The following is a 19,180-nucleotide window of genomic DNA, read 5'->3' on the forward strand; positions in this document are numbered from 1 at the left end:
TCAAAAAGGTCACTTCTGCTAGAAAGACTGCTCACCTAGAACCTTTATAATGAGCTCCTATCTAAAGCAGAATTGGACTAATTACATATCAGGAATTTAATGATTAAAGGAAACTCGTTTAGATATGTGAGAGAAAAACCTCATTTTCGCTTTATTTCTAGTATCTTTGAAGTTAGTATTTGTTCACAAAGCTTTCCAGTAAAATTTCAGAAACCAGGAAATATAAATGAGCTGGGAAATACTCTGCTTGTAATATATTAAAGCAATACAAAATGTTGAAATTGTGAAGAAGAATTCCAAGCTTGTGCAACTGACACATTTAATCACAACTTTGCTAGGAGGAAAAATTTCCCCATCATTTTGAAAATATGGGTGTTCTTTGCCACTGAATAGCACTGAACTCCATCCTCTTCCTGTGGAAAACAGTTGCAATGTTTGATACCACTTAAAATATCAATGAAACAGTAATGATCAGATACTTGGGAATAATTAGAATTCTTTAAGACTGATTAAAGGCTGTTTTGATGTGTTAACGGCCGCTAATGAAGGTTACAATTCACTGACAGAAGAGAACAGTCATACAAGTACAACCCTCTAAACTGCAAATGTTGGGCACCTACTGGTTAAAACAGTATCACTGCTATATTGAGTATGTTAGTTTTTAGAAGCTAGCTCAGAAAGTTGTTTATTTTCCTTAAAAATGATTTTTAAAAGGCTAACTCAGACCTGTAAATTAAATGCTAATATACCCAAAGGCCAGCAGAAAACCTCCAGTGTTGCAAACGTCCGAGGGAAAAATCATCTACATCGTCATCACCATCATCAACAAATACTGAGTGAACGCCAGCCGAGTACGAGGCCGATACAAGGAGACTTCGGAGAGGCAACAGGACACAGGACATGGTAAGACACTCACAGTCTAGCTGGGGAGACAGGACTGTGGCATGCTTAGATAAATAGCTACGAAATTATTCCCCCAATCTTACATGTCCCCACCTCCCTGAAAGATGCAGTATGCACTTAACATGCTACTCTTTCAAACGGTGAGCTCCCCAAGGACTTGGGCTTGTATCTTTTTTAACCTTGTACCCCAAAGGCCACTACAATGTTTGAAATACACAGGGCGCTCAGTAAATACTCACTAGAAGGATAAAGGACTGAAGACCATCTAGTCAGGCAACTGAGATGCCGAGGTAAGAAAACTAGATTCCTCGTCTGTTTCCGTTTCTCGTCTATGGGCTGCCTTCTCTAAGGCTCAGTTTTCTCATGTTTAATCTAGGAATAGCACCTGCCTTGTGGGACTGTTGTGAGCATCAAATGAAAAACAGCTATAAAAGTACTTTGGGCACATGCATGTAAGTATAAGGTATTATTATGCTAAGCAATTGGTACAGGTGGTGAATGCTAGAAGACATATAATTATCATAGCTGCAACACAGCTAGATTATTAAGTGGTGTTGCCTAATACCATCCAATGGTAACTCAGGGAATCGGGAGTCAAGTTATTCCTTCCTGAAAGCATAATTGTTCTCTTCCACACGAAGGCAACATAAATATCTGACAATAAACTGGTTGCTAATGATTTAGGAAGTTCGCTTGGCTCTCTTCTACCTGGAAAAACTGCACTCTGACTGGGCTTCAGTTCACTAATGTGCAAAAACTGGGGCTTGGGATAGAGAGTCATCAAGGTCCTTTCCAGCTTCAGGGGCGTCAGCATTGACTTCCACCCAATCCTACTGACAAAACAGACAAACTGTCTGGAGGTATAGTAGCACTTTTTCATAGCTTTTAAGTATCCACTTCTTCAGAGAAAGAAGGACAGCACCAACATGGCTACTCCCGTGGTTTCTGTTTCTTGTCTCGGGAGAAAGGAATTTGGCTTTTGTAATGAATCCCATTAAGATGCCATCAGAGGAAGGTAATGAGTCCAAGACTCTCTTGTCACATATGCAGAGAAACCTATGAACCAGAAAAATATTCTTTACCTCCTCTGCTCCCACATTTTAACGAATGCTCAACAAATCCTTATTTACCAACAGTCTGGTTCCTTTCCTTTTATCCCAGCAGTTGTAAAGGAGTTTAACATGGGAAACAAATGTTTAGAAATTGGAATTGTTTGGGGCCATTCTTTTCCTCCTATCATATCCGACTCTACTTTCAAGGCCCAGCTCAACCGCTGCATCACCTGGGAGGGCCTTCTTGGTGCTGGTCCTCTCCACCCCCATGCTTTCTGAGCTCTCATCACTGCTCAGGTCTCTCTCACAGACAGACTGGGCCCTACATCACTCTCGTGTGAGTGTCTGGTGCTTCTCGATCATCTGAAGGCTCCGTGGGAGCAAGCTGCTCGTCTCCCCCAGAGCACTGAACGCAGCCCTCTGTACACAGATGGTGCTCATTTGGTGGCTCTCATAATTGGCCAATAGTCTACTCTGCAGTTAAATATATTCAAGAGATCTCTATTTAAATGCTCGCTTTTCCCAAGGCAATGGGAGACAGTTATCCCCTCTGTCTCCTGGACTCTCTTCTATAAAAACTCAGAAACACTCCTGAGCAATATCTGACAACACAATTTCACAAAAACAACCTTCTTCATTGTATTTTACTTTGCACTTAATAGTAATGCTTAACCTGCCACCTCTTAATTGCATTGGCCATTTGGTGAGGCTTATCGATCTGTGCATGAGGAGTTAACTCCAAAAGAGACTTTGACAAGAAAGCACTTTATGGGAGAACACATCGTTATTCCGGCAGCTTTTCTGGAATGACCTGCAGACACTGCCTGGCCAGACGCGGGCCAGTCTGGCTTCCTGCCACTTGTGCCAATTTCCTCATGATCTAATAGGAACTGTGCAACAACCTTCCAAAGACCCAAGTCTTTCTCTTTTCTCTGGTCTGAAAAATGAGGTAAGATCTAGTGGGTAAAATTGTAACCTTAAAGGCAAATGCATCAGAGCTCTATGATTTTTCAATCATTAACAGGGACCTACTGAGGGTCCACTTGAATTCTGTAAAGGCAGCAGGGAACTCAATAAACACCTGTTAAATGTCTCAGTATATCGCTTCTGTATCTAGAAACACAGGATATTCTAATCGCCACTCCACCAACCAGCACCCAGAACGCATTTATAGACCTGTGGTCAAAAAGTGTAATTCATTACTATGGACTGAATTGTGTCCCCTTAAAATTCATATGTTGAAGCCCTAACTTACAATGTGACAGTATTTGCAGATGAGGCCTTTGGGAGACAATTAGGTTTAGATGAGGTAAAAGGGTGGGGTCCTCAGGATGGAACTAGTGCCCTTGAAAGGGCAGAAACTAGAGAGCTGGCACTCTCTTTCTCTCTGCCTGTCGGGGAGGGCACAGCGGGAAGATGACCTTCTGGAAGCCAGGAAGAGAATGCTTACCAGAAACCCACCATGCTGGCACCTCGATCATTGAATTCTAGCCTCTGGAACTGTGAGAAATTTCTGTTTTTTAAGCCATACAGTCTACGGACAACCTGAGAAAACTAAGGCATTCTTTTTTTTTTTTTTTTTTTGTAAGTATCCAATCCCCCTCAGTGTGAGAAGTATTGCACTGGGCACTACTTGGGGAGATGTGGAGTAAGGTTTGGGCAAGAACAGGGAAAAGGGACTCAAAGTAAACTAGAAAAAACGAGCTTGCTTCTTAAGAAGTTGACAGTCTATCTACTATGTGGTGAGACTGCCTGCCAATATAAGGTAGAGACAGCAATGGGTTAAAATAAAGGTGAATGATTAAAACGAAGGTATAGAGAAAAGCTCGGGGGAGACAGAGGAGGAAGTGCTTATCTTCAGCTGGAAGGACGTGGGGAAGGATTCTCAAAATAGTGGTAACCAAACTGAGACCTGAGGGCTGTGAAAAGAAAAGCCTTGCTGATTAAAAAAAGTCCTATCTGATGACAGGCCATCTGTTAGTTTGAATTTATTTAAGAGAAAGGTAGGGGCCAAGATTTAGAGAGCACGAGCTGAAAGTTTTGCTTTAATCCTAAGCTAACCCCTCATTTTCCAAAGCTCTCGGTTTTCTAAGCCTTGATTTTGTTAATTTGTAAAAAGGGATAGTAACAGTTTTTACTTGCCTGTCTGGTAGAAAAAGAATGAATATATGGTATTAGGAGAAACTAAGATTTACCATATGACACACTAGTACAGGCCCCTTCCTCTACGAAGACACTCTTGTTAAATTTCTCCTTTTCCCCCAAATGTCTCTACTCTCTTCCCCCAGTTTTTCCTCTGAGGCTCCAGCACATTCCACGCTATTCATTTTGTGGGAGAACTATTTGTGTATTTGTTATGCTTTTATAATATAATTTATTTAGAATTTTTGCCTAGAGTGAAAATGTAAACTTTAACTTTCTAGGGGAGATACATCTTAGAAGGTTCAGTTTCATTTTAACTAATGTATTCCAGTGGTTTTATTGATATAAATGGCCTCAAAAATCTTTCAGCATTATTAAAGAGTCCATAAAGCAAAAACACCTTCTGTGGAAGATGTTTATTACCCAACAAAATTAAGATAATTTAAAACTCATCACATATGTGCGTTTGTGAGTTTCAGATTTCCTGGAGTGCTCAGTACATCATCGATGCATCACCTACCCTGAGCAAGTCTTTCCCCCTCTTTCAGCATCCTGTTGTCTCAAACTGTAAATGTAGGAGACTGAATTATGTAATAATCTTCAAGTTAAAAAATAAGTATGTTTTGAAGACCTGCCAGCTATACCAGATACACCAGGGCCTAGTCACTATTAAGTACTCAAAAAGAGGGCTTGCCTTGCTGTAAAGGTGATGCCAACCTCACCTGGCAACCCCTGACTCTGCAGGGAGGTGAGCAAAAGAGAGATCCAGGAAGCAGATTTTTTTTTTTTTTCAGTAGGCTTAGCTGTGGGAGGGAATTACCACGTCCCATTCAAAGTCATCAAAGAACATCAGAGAACTTCCACCCAAACCCCCTGGCAATTTTCATCTGCAAGTTGGGCCTGTGTGTTTGACCTTGAGTGCAGCGGCTCTTAAGATAATTCTACAGCTGGAAGACAGACAGCTGGCTTCCCTCTCACATCCTTCCTTTCAGTCTTTCACATTTACATCTCAGCTACGACTGCTCAGAGGCTTCCCGAGCCAAGTTCTCTTCTTTGCTTTGTATACACACAGAATCCCAAATCCAAGGTATAGCAAAGGGCAAAGAGTCAAAGAGTTTCTCAGGAGCCACTGGGATCTGGGGGGGGAGCCCTGTCCTTCTCTAGCCTGCCCTTCCCTGTAAGTATCAAAACAGTTAGAGGCTCGCCTGCTGGGGCAAGAATTAAAGAAAAGAAAAAAAAAAAGTAAAATGTGCTACACCTCTCCCACCATACACACACCCTCTAAGGGTTTTAAATCAAGAAGGGAACGTGCTGAAGTCTCAAACGACTGTAATATCAGTTGCAGAGGGTTAAATCCTATGAGAGAGGGAGAAACAAAAGCCTTGCATGTTCAGGAAAGGCCACATCTATTTGGACAAGTTCCAGGAAAGCTTTTTCAGGTTGAGTGACACAGATTTCCAAATGATGGAGACTGAGAAAGGCACAAGACAGACAGTAGCCCGGGTGCAGACAGACCAGCCTGAGAGAGCAACGTCCAGGAGAAGTGTCCATTTGGCCAAGTGCCGTAAAGGAACTAGAGGAGAGATGGGGTAAAGAGAAGTGTCTGGGGACTACTTCTTACATGAGCTGGGCTGGATCTCAAGCCTACGCGTGCAGAAGGATCTTCCCAAGAGCCCTGTAAAAGATGCTCATTTCTTGGCTCCTTGTGCAGGAGTTCTGGGGAGTGGTCCAGAGTTTCACTTTTAATGAGGACTTCCATAATGGAGTAATGATTCCAAATGACACATTTTGGGAAAACCAGGCTTCCAGAATCTCATGACTTGCCACTGCCCCTCAGACTCTTGGAGCTCTCAAACCGGCCGTGTGCAGGTAACATTCTGGAGACTGCAATGCTGACTGATAACTGTCCTTCGGTGACTCAAGTGAGGCAAACTTCTCCTTTGCACGTTTTGTATCTACATCCCTGAGGCTTGATCTGGGCAGTTATTTAGTGGTCAAACCTCCCCTACTTTTTTACTCAGCTCTGTCAGCCTCTTTGAACCCTCACTTAGCCACTGAGGTAAGAAATATCACTTCCATTCTATTTGTGAGGGAATTTAAGCTAAAAGAAGTAACGGGAATGAAGAATAGTAGCTGGTCAAGCTGGGTGTGAACGAGGTCTGCCTTTAAATTCCACGTTCTTTCTTCAAAATCATTTGCTGCCTCACACCAGGCCCCCTAAACGAAAGATAGGATGTCTTACCCAGGACTCTTGAACTTATTTCCATGTCTATTTTTAAGACCAATTCGAAAGTATAATCTCTCTGTCACACACACACACACACACACACACACACACACACATACACACTCCTTGGCCAAATCCTTTTTCTTCTAATTGAAAATATGTTTCACTTTTCTCTTTTGAGGGTGCAGCGCAGTTCACAAGACCCTACTAATACAGACTCCAAGCTGTAACTGGGCACTTATCATTCCTTTACCCTTTAAGAGTTATAAATATGAAAGAAAACAAGGAACAGACTTCTTCCCTATTTTCTTTCCATCCTTTTATCTCTAAAGTAGGAAGTTTACTGAACCACTGCCAACAATTCACTCAGCCTAATGAAGTGTATAAGTAATAGGATTAAATAATCTTAAACCATTATTACAGTGGCCTGATGCTGACATTCATCCAAACTCTGGCAAACACCGAGTGGTGAGTTCATGCTTGATTTAAAAATAAACAAACTAGGGCAGCGAGAAGGTTCTAGCATAAAGTTTCAGAGGCATTTAACCTGGAAATCTGAGACTCTCCGTCTTGGTTTAGGCTGAAGCAAAGGCTGTCCTATTTCTAAACTCTCCAACCAAAATTTACGCAATCCAACATTTTCTAGGGATGTTTCTCTGGGGCCTGTGGCCACATATGGTTAAACCTCTTCATGTCAGTCCCAAAGAAAGCAGTTCTTTGAAGGCATCATCAAGGCTCCTGGTTTTTATTCCTGCCTCTGACATTAATAAACCATATAACCTCAGGCAAATCAGTCAGTTTTCTCGGGCTTTAGGTTTTCTCGGCTATAAAATGATGTTATTGAATTTCTAAGGTTTCCCCTGGCCCTTAAAAAGCATTCTAATTCTATGACAATTGAAATGAATATAGTTTGGGGTAGGAATTGGAGGAGGAAAGGGTTCTGTTCGGCTAGGTCTCTGGTTTTCTGGGCCGTCTACTTCCAGGCGTGAGCCTCGCTGTCCTTGCCGAAGACTGCCTTGGAGCTTACAGGGATGTAGGGGGCAGAAATCGAGATCAGCAAAGGGCTGGGAGCTACTAGGGGAAAAGGGCTAAATAAAAACCATTAGCAAAGGCCGGTGCAGTAACTATTCTCCCACTGAAAGCCTGGCTGTTGTGTAATTACAGGGTGATGATATGAATGCCTGTTAAAGTGAGAGGTGCTTTCCAAAGCATGTTCAATCCCCAAATCATTCTGCTCATGAGTTAATTATCCCTGTAAAATTCTATAGCATTCTTCACTTAGATCATTTACGCTTTTAAAGGTTTACCTAGGTATTTTATCTTTTTGTTTGCTTCTGTGTAAGGATTTTTTTTCCTGTTACATTTTCTAAACCTAAATTTACAGTTTTAAATTTCTTAGGTTACTAAACTTTTGTTGGTCTGATACTTTAACTTTCCTTGGAGAATAATCATATGATCTATAAATATTTATACATCCTAGTCTTATAATTTTCAGTGAAAAAGTCTCAGAAAAGTAGGGATGATACAATGCAATTCACTTAAAATTAAGAAACACGATATTTACTATATTTAAAATAGATAAACAACAAGGAACTACTGTATTGCACAGGGAACTATATTCAGTATTTTGTAATAACATACATGGAAAAGAATCTAAAAAGAAAAAATATATATGTATGTATATGTATAACTGAATCGCTTTGCTATTCACCTGAAACTAACATTGTAAATCAATTATACTTTGATAAAAATAAAAAAAACAAACACACGATATATAAGCAACACTGTATCTATCTATCTATCTATCTATCTATCTATCTATCTATCTATCTATCTATATCTGTATATATGCACACAAATATGTAGTAAAACTATAAAGAAATGCAGGGATATGATAAAAAACAAATTTAGCATAGTAGCTGCCTCTGTACAGGAGTCTTGAGGCTGTGATTATGGACAAGAACCTAAGGGATGTCAACTAAATTCCTAATATTTTATTCCTTAAGTTAGATAGTGGATACATGGAATTCCATCTTACTATGTTTTATATCTTTAGATGTGTTAGAAATATTATATAATTGAAACATAACATATATAAAACAAAAAAGGCATATATATGTATATATCCTTTGTTTCCAAATTTCCATTACAAAGGCTAGAATGTTAAGAATAATGTTAATAGCAGGGATCTTGTGCCTTCCTGGGAAAATCTAGGCAGAAGCCTTATCATTGGTTTGTTTTATTCCCTTAAACTTAACATATCTGTCCTGTTCTTCTACTTTACTTAGAGCTTGTTGAGTTTTTGCAGTTGTTTTTGCTCTTAAACAAGAATGTTGTGATGAATATTGTTAAATGTCCCCTTGACATCTATGGACATGATTATCTAGGGTTGTTTTCTTTTTTTAATTTGATATATCAATACAATGAATTATGTTACAATATTCCTGACATTGTCCTAACATTGGAATCATGGAATAACTTGGGATGTTTCATTACGTGGCACTCAATTTGCTAACATTTCATTTAGAATTTCTGCATTTACAAAAGGTTGATTAGCAGAGAGTGTTCTCTGGGGGCCAAACTAGGTTAGGAATTATTAATCGGGATCAGGCTAGCTTTACAAGATGATTTGAAAAGTTTATCTTCTCTTTCTGGGCTCTGAAAGTTGAAATAGCATAGAAATCAGTTGTTCTTCAAAGATCTGAAGAATCCTGTTAGTGAAATTTCTTGGTTCTTTCTCAGGCGGTAGCTCTGCATTTCATCCAGGTTTATGAGGTTATTTAACTCTTCTTCCCCTGTATTTAGATTTACACAGAAAATAGCCTCTTTTATATAAAATTTTAACTGCAATAATTTTAAAATGTCTTCTACACCCATGCTAAAAGCTTCTTTTTCATTCCTAATTTTCTGTAATTTTTGTTTCTCCCTTTCTTCCTTGATTATCTTCACTGGATGTTTATTTTATTGTGCTTTTCAAAGAACCATCATCTCCTAGACCTAAAAATTCTACTATTTCTCAATTTATCAATAAGTGCTTTTATTTTAACTAATCCCTCTACCTTTGGGTTAATTTTGTTGTCCTTTTCTAGTTTTTTAGGTCCATATGTTTACACTCTTTTTTTGTTACAATGAATGATTCTAACTTTACTTGGAATTCAACTCTGGCTGCACGTCATTCTCCTTGTCACGCAGCGTTATCACTATCACTACTTCCCAACAATTGTTTACCTTGTGTGATTATTTGTTTATCCTTTTATAGACTTCTTGTCATACTGTACTGCTATGTATAGCTCTGCCAGCCAAAGTAGGAACTGTCTACATTTTCCTTTTAGACTATGATATGATGCTTTTCTAAACCTTCCGTGAAGATTTGGAAAAGAGATATAATCTCTTTGGTTGTATGGATTAAATCAATCATATTAACCATATTATTCAACTTATATAATTTCTTTGTCAGAGACTGCAAGAAATGTGTTAAAGTTTTATAAAAACTATGGTTTTTACCATTTTCATCTTGTATTTCCTCAATATTTTTGTATCATATATTTCAATGTAAGGCTATTTAATGAAAAAAGGCTCATGGCTATTCAGGAACTGTGACATTTATCAATAAAATAATGTTCTTTGGCTCATTTGATAGTTTTGTCCTGAATTGTACTTTGTCTGTTATTAATATTGTAGTTACTAGGTAATTAATATTATTTTTTTCTGGTCTAAATTTGCCATTGCATCTTTCCCTACATCCTTAACTATTACTTTTATTGATTCATGGCTTATCACCATTTTATTTGTTCCGGACTTCCTACACACTTTTTGATTAATTTATTGGTTTGCTGGAATATTTCTTTGAGTCAGTTTTTCAGAAAGGGTATGTAAGTGATATACATCTTTTTTGAATGTCCATGGAATATTTAAAAGAAACTATTTCTGTAGAAGGCAGTTTGATATGCTGTTAGGTAATGAAAGCAAGTTATTAATTAGTATGGATGGTATGATTTCAGTGTGTGTGTGCAAACATTTACATAATATGTGCTTGTATCTATAAACACATATCCATACATAGGTACATTGAAATAGAAAAAGAATATGTGGTAAAATGTAAGCTGTTATAATATTTAGATAGGAGAGTTACATACCTTTTAAAAATATTTTCTAATTTTTCTCTAATAAGCCTATCACACTTAAAAACTGAGTTTCTTGTTACTATTTTTTAAAGAATTACTACTACAAGAAAAAGTATTCTAAGTTCAATATGGTAAGAGAAAAAAATAAGAAAAAAGGAAACCTAGTAATAATAAATGAGATTTCCAGGGATTTGTTGGATGTGTGGAAAGAGTTGGACTTGAGACTCAAAGGCCAGGGTCAAGTCTTGAATCTGACACTCACGTTCTTTGGAAATGAGCAAGCTGATTTTTTTTCCCTAAAACTCAACTTCTTAATAGTGGAAATGAAGGAAAATAATAATTGTACCTATTTTCTAAGACCGTTAGAGAGTGACAGGAGAAAAAGAAAAGTGCTCTGTAAAAGTTAAAGCACTAAATGAATGTTAGTTATTACTATGATTATTTTTAACCATAAAAAAGGGGCTTTTGCCTTAAAACTTGGGGCATTTCAGGGAGAGCTATATGTAAATGCTTAAGAAAAGACAGGGGCTTTGGTTTTACTTTGGTAGAAGTTCAGTATTTCAGGTTCTGTAATACTGGAAGGTATGATTCATGTGGTTGTCAATTAAAATCGTAAGAATCAATGGCTATACTCCCAGGGGGCTGTCAGTAGCTGCACAGTTTTAGGAGGCTCAACACTCGTTGCGGGGCAGTCGTATGGTTCCAGCCATAAAATTCAAGTTAGAGGAGCTGTCCCTAGTCTTCATTCTGTCTTTTACTTTGAAAATATCAAAGCCGCTGTAAAGGGGACTAATAACCTCCCCCTCGTCTGCTTCACAAGGTTCTGACAGGGATGGTGGGGTGCAGGAATAGAGGCCCAGGGACACTGTAAAATATACAGGGCTGCACAAATGGAAGAGAGAGCTATTCACAGCAGTTAGCACGGTTAAATCTCTCAAGAGCATACTTGACAAATTTTCCTCTCTCTTGAACCATTTTTTCTCCTTCCTGGGAGAGTGCTTGCGGGATGACAACGTAACATTAAGAAGAAAGTGCATATGCGTGTGTGTGTGTGTGTGTGTGTGTGTGTGTGTGTGTGTATGGTGTGCAGGATCTAGTGCGAGGGAGACACAGACAGACAAACACTCCTTGGAGATGAGAGAACAGAGGTGGGTAGTAAAAAAAGAGAGGAGAAGGGAAGTTCATGTGAATTTTTTCAAGTTCAGTCCAAACTCTCAGGTCCTTTCCTAATACCCACATAAAGCACTGGCCGTAACTGCTTTTAAAACACTTTATTAGGAGGAGTTGAGCATATAAAAGGACAACTTTCCTGCAGAGGTACAAAACCAACCTCTTAATGCAGGTTGAAAAGTTAGAATGTTTTAACTGTAGCCATTTAGTGACATAAGGAGCAAAAGGCCGTCAGTGTGTTGGCCACTAATGCATCAAATTCAGGAACCTTAAAGTGTTTAGTCTCCTGCGGAGTTGGCCTCCTATTTCCTGAGGTCTTTTAATCACTTGGATTGTAACTCTAATAAAAACGTCTGTACCAACTTCCACTGCTGGAGTGCTAGGAGTTGGATTTGATCCACTCTGAGTAAGAGCCCTGGTTTAGGGGAAGATCTTTGGCTGCCATTTCATAAACAGACTTGCTGAGAATTTCTGATGCACTGTGTCTCTAGGCCCAGACTCTCTGGCAACGTTACGAACACAGCAATTCTTTGGTAAATCTGTACTTATGAGTAAACCTGTTTCATTAAGGGCAGAAGGACATGGAAGTGGGAGGCACTGTTGCTGCCCACACCAACATAAAAATCTTCTTAAGCAAGACATGAACCTCTTCTCATGTATGTCCTCATATTCCTTCTATGACATCTATTTATTTCAGTATTTCCATAGCAACTGCAGCTATGAAATTACCCCAAACTTAGAGGATTTCTAAATTCTATCAGATTACGCTAAGGGAAAAAGCAATGATAATAATGTTATTAACCAGGTTAAGCCCTTATATTAGTAAACGATTTCTTCATGATACACAAAATATCACACTTGTTTACTCCTTCCCTTTGAAGACAGGGAGGAAGTTAGCACCTCCCTTTAATAAGCGAGGATACTGGTATTCATAAATTAAATGACTTATCTAACGTCACACCAGGAGAGCAAGGACTAAAACCAATGTATTCTATTTACATCACTTTTCTTCCCAAGGAAGCTTGGTGCTCTTAATTTTAATCTGTTCACTTATACAAACTCATAAGAATAATCAAAACTAAGCCTTTAAGAGATCCATCACCAAAGCAGAAAAGCATCTCATTGATTTTGCTAATTATAAAACTTAAAATAACTATTGCATAATTCACTTATTAAATTGGTGCAAAATTAACATAGAGAAACCCCTTCAACACTGGATAAGGTATAGCTTAACATTTGGTCTCATTATTGCTGGTGGTTCTGTAAATTGGAAAAATCTTTTTAAAGAAATCTAGTAAAAGGTCTCCAAACTGCCATAAAGTAAACTTGGTAGCATAAATCATAGAATTTATGCTAAGGAAGTAATTCAAAGTAAAATAACATAAAAACTTTTACTCAGTTACTTATAGGCATGTTATTTACAATACTGAAAGACTGGAGAATATCTGATATCTTTCTAGTGGCAAATGGCTTTAAAATGTAGTGTGTAAGCATAAGGTACAGCTAACAGATAAAAAGCTAAAAATGGAAATCAGTAACAGTGGAAAGCTATATACATATTCATATGAGGTCAATCAATGGAAAATTCAAAAGAAAGCATGTATAAAGTGATTAAAGAGAATTACAATGCCTTACTGAGTCCAATTTGTTTAATTACAGCTATGTACATGTAAGGATTAAGGATTCAGGAGACCATAGGAAAATGCAAATAGTCACTGAATCAAAGATAAAGCCACCGCTGGTATATTTGCTCTCCACATTATGTAAATATTTAATTTAAACATGATCTTAAGTTCTTCAGTACCAATTTAAGCAAAAATAAAATAAATTAAATTTATATCAGACCGGTCTCCTTCCAGAACTCAGAGCATCAAACAGTGTGGTCCTTACACAGAAATAGTTAACTAACTTAACTAACTTCAATATGCTGATTCTATCAATGAAAAAAAAGAGCACAGACTGAGGCCCAGGGCCTAGGTTTTCTCTGCTTTGTACAGGACGTCTCAGACATCTTGCTTCTACTAATGGAACACGACGCAGTTTGACTGGATGACATCACAGGTGCTTCCTGGTCACAGGGCTTCCTGGTCTAAGGTCACACAGCCCTAGGGTCCTCCTTAACACAAACTCTATCTTCAAAACAAAGCTGTCTCATTTTATTCTCCTAGCTTTCCCAACCTCCTGAAGAGAAACTCTTTACATTTTTAGCGTGGCAGCTCATTGCACTTAGGAAAGTTCAGAAGACATTAAAATGCTAAAACATCCATCTGCGGGCTTGAGGGCTGTGCTGAACTCTGAAATCAGTATCGAACAGGGGTCTTTGAGTAAAGCTTAACTGAATTCTGATAAGAATTAAATTACATTTAGAGTCACCACGGATACATTTCATTAAAGAAAAATCTTGATTAAAGTTTCTTAGGAGGGAGTGAAGTCAAAAAGGATGGTAAGAAATTCCATTACTTGAATTCACTCACTTCTTGCAAGGATGTGATTAAACATCACCCAGATAGTGCTCCCTGTCATGAGCACAGTACAGGAACGGGCAACTAAAGCAGAAGGAAATGCACCCTCAAGAACTGCTGAGCTGCTGTGCCTGGAGTGGAGATGGAGACCTCACCTCAGCACAGCAGAAACCCACAGAGCAAGCAAAGCATTTAACAACGGGAGAGGGGTACGTCTGAGAGATTGGAACGATTTCCCAAAGCCCGATGCATCTCACTGCACATGTAAGGTCCTCACTTTCAGAAATGCTAAATAGGCCAGAAATCTTATCAAAATTAATCTCAGAATAACATTCATTCCATTACCATTCCCTGAGCCAGCCAAGTGTGCCTTACAAAGACTGCCTCATTTCATCTTTGCGAGCCTTTGGGGAGAATCCTGCAGTCACCGCTATGTGTATGAGGAAACTGAGGCTTAGAAAGATCATGTCGCCTTCCCAAGGAGACAAAGTATTAAGTGATGGAATCAAATTCAAACTCACGGTCGTCATACAGTGTTACATTGTTTCCCAGTACTGTTCATGTGATTCCTGGCTCATAAGAAATAAAAGGAAAACTGAAGGGGGCAGCCACAGGAGTCTCATTCAAGTAGCAAGAATCAACAGTGCGGTCAAAAAAAGGGTGAAAAACAGACACAAGAACTACAAAAAAACACAGCCGGCTGCGGTCACCTAGTGTACAGACAAACAGCCGGAGGTGCTTCCAGAGGCTCTGCTCACGTCACTGCCATAGCTCACTGCCGTAAATAACTTCACTGCGGTCCTAGGTCATTGTGAATGGCAGTCACACAGTCTGTTTACAATGGCAGGGAATTTTGTAATTTTCTCTTTCAACAAAGATTTCAAACAGTGATATTTGAAATAGTCTTATTTCCTACAGAGGTAAGTTTTTGTGCACTAGACTTCCCCTGATATGCAACTGTTGCTTCCAAATCAATGGGTCATCACCGTGTTTGTGCCTGTGTTCTGGAAAAACTAAGCCTTGTGTCTGCAAGGAATATGGGACTAGGAGTTTGAACAACTGAATACAGTCCTGACTCTGACACTAATAAAAGAACATAAGAAGTCACTTTTCTTCCTCTCTGTATCTCTGTATTCTCACTTCTGAAGAGAGGAGTTAGACAAATGATCTTAAGCTTTTTGTTTTTCCTCCAGCTCCAACATAATGTGGCACTATAATGATGCTGTATGCGTCTACGTTGCCTTTGGGGAGAAAAATGAAATAAAACTGAACCTAAGAGATGCAAAACAATATTTAATTCTTACAGATCTTACAGATCTTACTCATGAAGAAATTTCAGACCTGTGCTACAGATTCCAGGGCTGCAATGAGTTAGAGCTGTCAGATTATGGAAAATACCAATGAAGCCAGAAACTTCTGCAATAAACTTCAACCTTAGGGATTTTCAAAGTTATGTATGACTCTCAATAGCTTGCACCCGAGGCTTCTCTTATATTGAAATGTCTGGACACTGAAGGCCAAATCATGCCCTTTTTTTGTGGATTTGCAAAAAGTACTACTTTTTTTCCACTAACAAGTGTTAAACAGAGAGCTAAAGTCATGCAGGATAGCAAGAAAATTTACTTTAGATTTAAAAAGTTTATGTTCATTCATCAACTTGCTCTGTCAGAAGATACCTGAGTGTGTAGATTTAAGTAGCCTGGCAAACAGCTAAGATAATGTGACTGCGAGGATTTCTCAGTCGCCCAGTATGTTATTAAAATATAGTTGTATATTTTAAAAAGAAAACTATTAGCTCAGTCAGCATGACTATTTCTTTCCCTTTAAGGTCCTCTATCCTAAAGAGTTTCTCTAAATGCATCATTGAAACCCTGCTGGGTATGACAGGTGAGAAACATTCTGGGTGCGGTGGGGGGAAGGTGATTCAAAGGACCCAGGAGTTTGAAAGAGCACTCACAATTCTCAAGGCCCTGCGATGTTTCTCTACGGCTTCAAATATAGAGTTAGACTTAAATGATTAGAGGTGACTCTGCTACTCAGGAAGCCTTCTGATGCTTCAAGGGGAAACGTGCTAGCTTGTACATATATGCTTGTAAGCCAGGGGGTGATGGTGTCCTCGGCAGACCACTAACTGAAGGGTAGCCCCGTCCGATGCACCTTTTGACTTCATATGAACAGGGGATGTATGGATGAAAAAGGTGGTGTGTAAATTTACACACACACACATTTTGAAATCTGATGAGAAGTAAAGATCTGATGGCTACATCTGATCTGGAGTGACAGAAGCTGTCTTTGTCCAGTACCCGGGGACCACGTCTGAACTTACAATGTAGCAGGGCTCGCAGTAGGCTTTCTTCTCCACCGCGTAGAAGGGCTGCCCGCGGAGCTTGTTGTTACAGATGATGCAGGTGAAACAGTCCACGTGGAAGACCTGATCCATGGCAGTGCATCCTGTACCTTCCCCAACGACGTTCTCCCCACAGCGAGCACAGCGGCCTGAAAGAAAAAGGGGGTTGGCTGTTAAGAACATGTTCTGTCCTTCTAAAGAAGACAGCCTGGGGGAGACAGCAGATCCCTAATGCCAGCAGCAGCCACAGGACCACCGATACCGCCATCAACATCATGAGCAAGAGGACCACTACAGCCACCACCATCCCCTGCAAGGCCAGCATGATGGGGATTGTACGAGTCAGTTGAGGGGTTGACCGTCACAGCAAAGGTCCCATAGAAAGTGACAGAGAAGAACTCAGGTCTCCTGTTGTCAAAGCCAGGGCTCTGCCTCTAGTCTCACACACAAGGGTTAAGAGAACATGACTCAGGAGCGTAGGCGTGGAAGGCGTAGTCCAGGAAAGTCTTTCTCCCTGGAGAGACCTTGCATCCAGTGTGACTGTCAGGGAACTGGGTCCAAACTCAAACTTCAACTCCTTTCACAAAAGCCTGGGTTGCAAAATCTCTGCATCCAGCCCTCAGTGACAGACAGATAAAAAAAGTGGTCCCTTTTATTTCCAGGCAGTGCTGACTGCTAGAAAGTTCTTTCTCATAGTGACCTGGAATGCTGCCTCATTCTGTTACCCAATAGTTCCAGTTCTGTCTTTTAAGGCCTTATAAAATACGTCTCCTCTTTTACACTTGACGTCCTTTGAGATATTACAGTTCAGTTATCATTGCCTCCAAGTCTGTTCATAGTTTGAACAGCTCTAAATTGTGCAACAGTTTCACGCACAGTACAGTTTTGAGTCCCTCAGAACCTTGGTCGTCACTGTCCAGCCCAGCATTTTGCAAACTTCCAGATTACTAATTTGATGCATGGGGCCTCTGACCACAAACAGACATTGTGTTTAGGTTGAAATAAATGTATTAAGTTTTGAATCGTAACATTAAAATGTCATTTAAGGAAACCCTGTATGTCAGTGAGAGGCATTACGCTGGCTGCAGTCTGTACCCAGATCTGGCTTCACTGTGGGAATCTTGAGCTGCGGGTCAGGTCCCCTTTCAGGTTTTTTTATTATTTCTACAAAGGTTAAAAGTCTTAACAAGTAACTGCAGGTCACTGGGAATGTCAGCAAGAACCGGCAGGCTTTTACAGAGAAGCTACAATACAGCTCACCCCTGCTGCACAAGTGTCAGGCATTTTCGAGGTGCTTTAGATGCATTAACTTACTTCACATTCACAAAAACCGATACAACAGGTACTGTGATTTTCCTGTGGATGTCGAGTGTAAAATACGAGACATATTTCCTGAGGCCTTAAAAGACAGATGAGGAAACTGGGTTACAAAGCTGGTTAGCTCACTTTTAACCCAAGCAGTCTAGCGTCAGGGTGGGTGGTCCTAACCGCTATGCTGTCTTGGCTGTGCGGAGTTCTGTGCATCAGCACTGAACACAGCTGGCACTATGGAGAGATTTCTCACTAAAGGCTGCTGTCAGCAATCCATCACATTGGACTGACACCCGCTTCACACCTAAAAGAGGGGAGAGTTTTCCGTGTTTCAACTTGGGAGAAAAGAAGCAAATATATTTCTAATTCTCTCAGGTTGTGTTGGCCCTAGAAAGTATTTTTGTATATTTTCTCGCAGGATTTGAGTGCATCTTTAAAATATAGCCCACACTATAGATCGTTTCCCCCCTAACTAACAAGAAATACCAGGTGCTGAAAAAATGGTTAAACTCTTGGAAATCGAGCCGCCTCCACCATAGTTAATATTTTTATGCAGTCTTTATATCATACTTGACATTTGATAAAAACTTTTATATATTTGTAATAAACTTTCTGGCTTGATTTGCAAACTTCTATTCAGGAATGAACTTGTATCTGTTTTCATTATAAGATGTATAACCTTAGGAAGGTGCTTTAAAATTTTGGACTTTTATTGCCTTTGGTAATAAAATGAGATTTTCCACATGGCACTACTTTGGTGATTATTCTAAAAACTTAATTGGCTTACTAGAAAGCTCACTCTATTATTTTTGAAAAGGATGCTAGCAGGGAGGGAAATGGCTCAGTGGTGGAGCGTGTGCTTAATATGCACAAGGTCCTGGGTTCAATCCCCAGTACTTATATTAAAAAAAAAAAAGATGCTAAAAATTCTAAGAGCTTCATGCTATTATCTGACAACACTTCATTACAGAAAACATACTGGAGATTTCGGGCAAATGGATCACCAATCCATAAAATATAATTTAAAAATTACATCATCCTCATAGCATTCAGAGTTTTCTTTTTCAACTGCTTGTGTAAAATCAGCACATTCACCCCAGTGTATACAGATTCATTTCCAATATTTATATTAGAATTGCGTTCACTAAAATTTACCTTTGTAATATTAATCTGAAGTGGTATTTATGGCATTTTCTTTATTACTATTTTTTTCTAAGAATCACATTCAAATCACTGATCTATTTGGTGAACTGAAGAAACAGTGTAATACAATAGCAATAATAAAAAAATGCAGGTTTTACAGCAGCAGAGAAAAACACTAATGACATGAAAATGCTCTGAGCTGAATGGCACTGTTACTGAACATCAGGTAAACAACAGCGATCAGCAACACTGATCAACGCTGTTACTGAACACGGGCTAAGCACCGCCAGGTTCTGTGG

At 39.3% G+C, this 19,180-nt stretch overlaps 1 protein-coding gene across 8 annotated transcripts in view; it reads right to left on the reverse strand.

Annotated features, from left to right (window-relative positions):
• LPP (LIM domain containing preferred translocation partner in lipoma) overlaps positions 1–19,180 on the reverse strand; it is a 629,562-nt gene that overhangs the window by 94,371 nt on the left and 516,011 nt on the right. For all 8 annotated transcript variants that reach the window (XM_032482352.1, XM_032482344.1, XM_032482364.1 and 5 more), the window contains one exon: positions 16,407–16,576. In XM_032482352.1, coding sequence (XP_032338243.1) covers positions 16,407–16,576 — 170 coding nt within the window. The remainder of the gene's footprint in view (positions 1–16,406; positions 16,577–19,180) is intronic.

Source organism: Camelus ferus, chromosome 1 (assembly GCF_009834535.1).
Source record: "Camelus ferus isolate YT-003-E chromosome 1, BCGSAC_Cfer_1.0, whole genome shotgun sequence".
NCBI lineage: Eukaryota > Metazoa > Chordata > Mammalia > Artiodactyla > Camelidae > Camelus > Camelus ferus.